General features: G+C 54.0%; 1 protein-coding gene across 1 annotated transcript; it reads right to left on the bottom strand.

The window, feature by feature from the left end:
• Window positions 1–1516: 1516 nt before the first annotated feature.
• Window positions 1517–2356, bottom strand: LOC125200034 (epoxide hydrolase A-like). The gene has a single exon (XM_048097839.1). The coding sequence runs from the start codon at window positions 2285–2287 to the stop codon at window positions 1562–1564; it is 726 nt and encodes a 241-aa protein (XP_047953796.1). The 5' UTR covers window positions 2288–2356; the 3' UTR covers window positions 1517–1561.

Raw genomic sequence — 2356 nt, 5'->3', positions numbered from 1 at the left:
ACGAACGGAGGATGAACGAGGCTATGGAGGCCTACATGAACCGCGGGATGGAGCGGTACATGCGTATGGTGGAACAACAGGCGATACCTCGCCCTCCACGAGTTGTCCACCACCGAGCAGTGATTGATCGGGATCACGTAGCTGCACATCAGCGGCTATACGAGGACTACTTTGCAGAGTACCCGCGGTTTCCCGCCAACATGTTCCGGCGGCGTTTCAGATGCGCAGGGAGTTGTTTATGCGCATCGTTAGGGCATTGGAGCGTCAATATATGTGTTTCCGCTTCAGGCACGATGCGGTTAGCAGACCCGGCCACACCCCTATCCAAAAGTGCACGGCGGCAATCGGGCAGTTGGCCTACGGAGGCGCGGCAGACATGTGGGATGAGTACCTCCACATCGGTGAGTCGTCGCCCCGAAATGTCTCGAAGGAGTTCTCGTGGGGCGTGATCGGCATTTTCGGTGAGCAGGCACCTTCGAAGCCCTACTCCCGAAGATTGTCGACTTGATGCGTATGCACGGGGAGAAGCATGGGTTCCCCGGGATGTTAGGCAGCATAGACCGTATGCATTGGGAGTGGAAGAACTGTCCGACTGCACTGGAAGGGGGCCTACACGACCGGCTTCAAGTCAAAGAACCCCACGATAATCCTCGAGGCCGTAGCCGATTACCGGCTGTGGATCCGGCATGCGTATTTTGGGGTAGCCGGGTCGAACAACGACCTCAACGTCCCGAACTCGTCTCCCTCTTCAACGAGAAGTGCCGGGGCGTCGGTCCAGCCTGTCTCATTCGTGGCCAACGGCAACCGGCATGATATGGGCTACTACTTGGCGGATGGGATATACCCTCGGTGGCCGGTCTTTGTGAAGACGATCCGACAAACAAGTGATGAAAAGAAGGCCCACTTTGCGCAACGACAGGAGTCGGCGCGCAAGGACGTGGAGCGCGCATTTGGTGTGCTCCGGTCTCGATGGGCGGCAATCAAGGGCCCAACGCGTTTGTGGGATGTCGGATGCGTTTCCGAGATAATGTACGCCCGCATTATCCTGCACCAACATGATCGTCGAAGACGAAGGCGTACAACTGTACTAGTTGGGTCAGTGACGATGAAGCCGGTCCAAGCCACGGAACGGCCACCCCTAGTGTGCGACAGGGGGTACCCCTCGATGAAGCCGGCCGACTCAAGGAATTTGCCGGCATGCGCCAAGTGGATACTCATATTCAACTCCAAAAGGATATAATTGAAGAGTTGTGAGCACGGAGGACTGCACGACGATAGTTTTTTTCTTTATTATGCATGTACTTTTTTTTTTATCTATGTAACTTTTTAAAATGCAATTAATGAATTTTCCCGTACACGTGTCTAAATTTAATTCCGTATTTTAATCGTAATTTTAATTCCGTAAATCTAGTATATTTTGAATTGTTTTTATTGCGGCTGGCCTATGGCTGGCCTAAATCTGACGTGGCAGGTGGTTTTTTTAGTGTTGATGACGTGGCAGAGGAGAGAATGGCTGGCCTATGGCTGGCCTACCGACCATTGCGGATGCTCTAACACAGACTCACAAGTCTAGGGCTCGATAATAGTTGAATCCGCCAGTGAACCCGGACTCTTGGAATTTATCGGCAAACACCTGAATCTCCTCCTCCGTGATCCACGGCGGCGTCACCGCCGGCGTCTCTAGGTAATCGACGATTTCCATTCCAGGAGGCGCAATTAGCATCTCCGCCTTGTTGATTAGCAGGAATTTCTTCATCACCGTCGCGCAATCGTACCTCGACAGCGCCCTCTCCGCTCTCCCCGCTTCCTGGAACTGGCAGATGTAGAATTCATCTCCAAACATCTGCCTCATCGATTCAAGCGGTTTGACATCAGTAAAGCGCGGAGCGAAGGGAACGGAGAGAGCGACGATTCCTCTGACTCGATCGGGGCGGAGCAAGGCCAGATGCCAGGCGGCGACGGCTCCCCAGTCCGTCCCCACGACGTACGCCTGTTGAGAGGAGAAGTGGTCGAGGAGGGAGATGAGATCGGCGGTGATGTGGAACCAAGTGTAGGAGGAAGGAGAGAGAGGGGCGTCGGAGTCGCCGAAGCCTCGCAGATCGGGAGCGACGGCGTGGAAGCCGTGAGCGGCGAGGAAGTCGATCTGACGGTGCCAAGAGAACCACGTCTCCGGGAAGCCGTGGAGGAGTAGCACCAACGGTCCAGATCCTTTCTCAGCTACGTGCATCGATATTCCGTTGCCTTTTACTGTTTGATGATTTACATCTATTCCCATCATCATCATCATCGTCCGCCGCCGCTTGCTTCTAATCTCGCTCTACTTTAAATCTCAATCAACGACTCTTGTGTTTGCTAT

This window comes from Salvia hispanica, unplaced genomic scaffold (assembly GCF_023119035.1).
Source record: "Salvia hispanica cultivar TCC Black 2014 unplaced genomic scaffold, UniMelb_Shisp_WGS_1.0 HiC_scaffold_781, whole genome shotgun sequence".
NCBI classification, from domain to species: Eukaryota; Viridiplantae; Streptophyta; class Magnoliopsida; order Lamiales; family Lamiaceae; genus Salvia; species Salvia hispanica.
The sequence above is the reverse complement of the archived record's forward strand: the minus strand, read 5'-3'. Positions and strand labels throughout refer to the sequence as shown.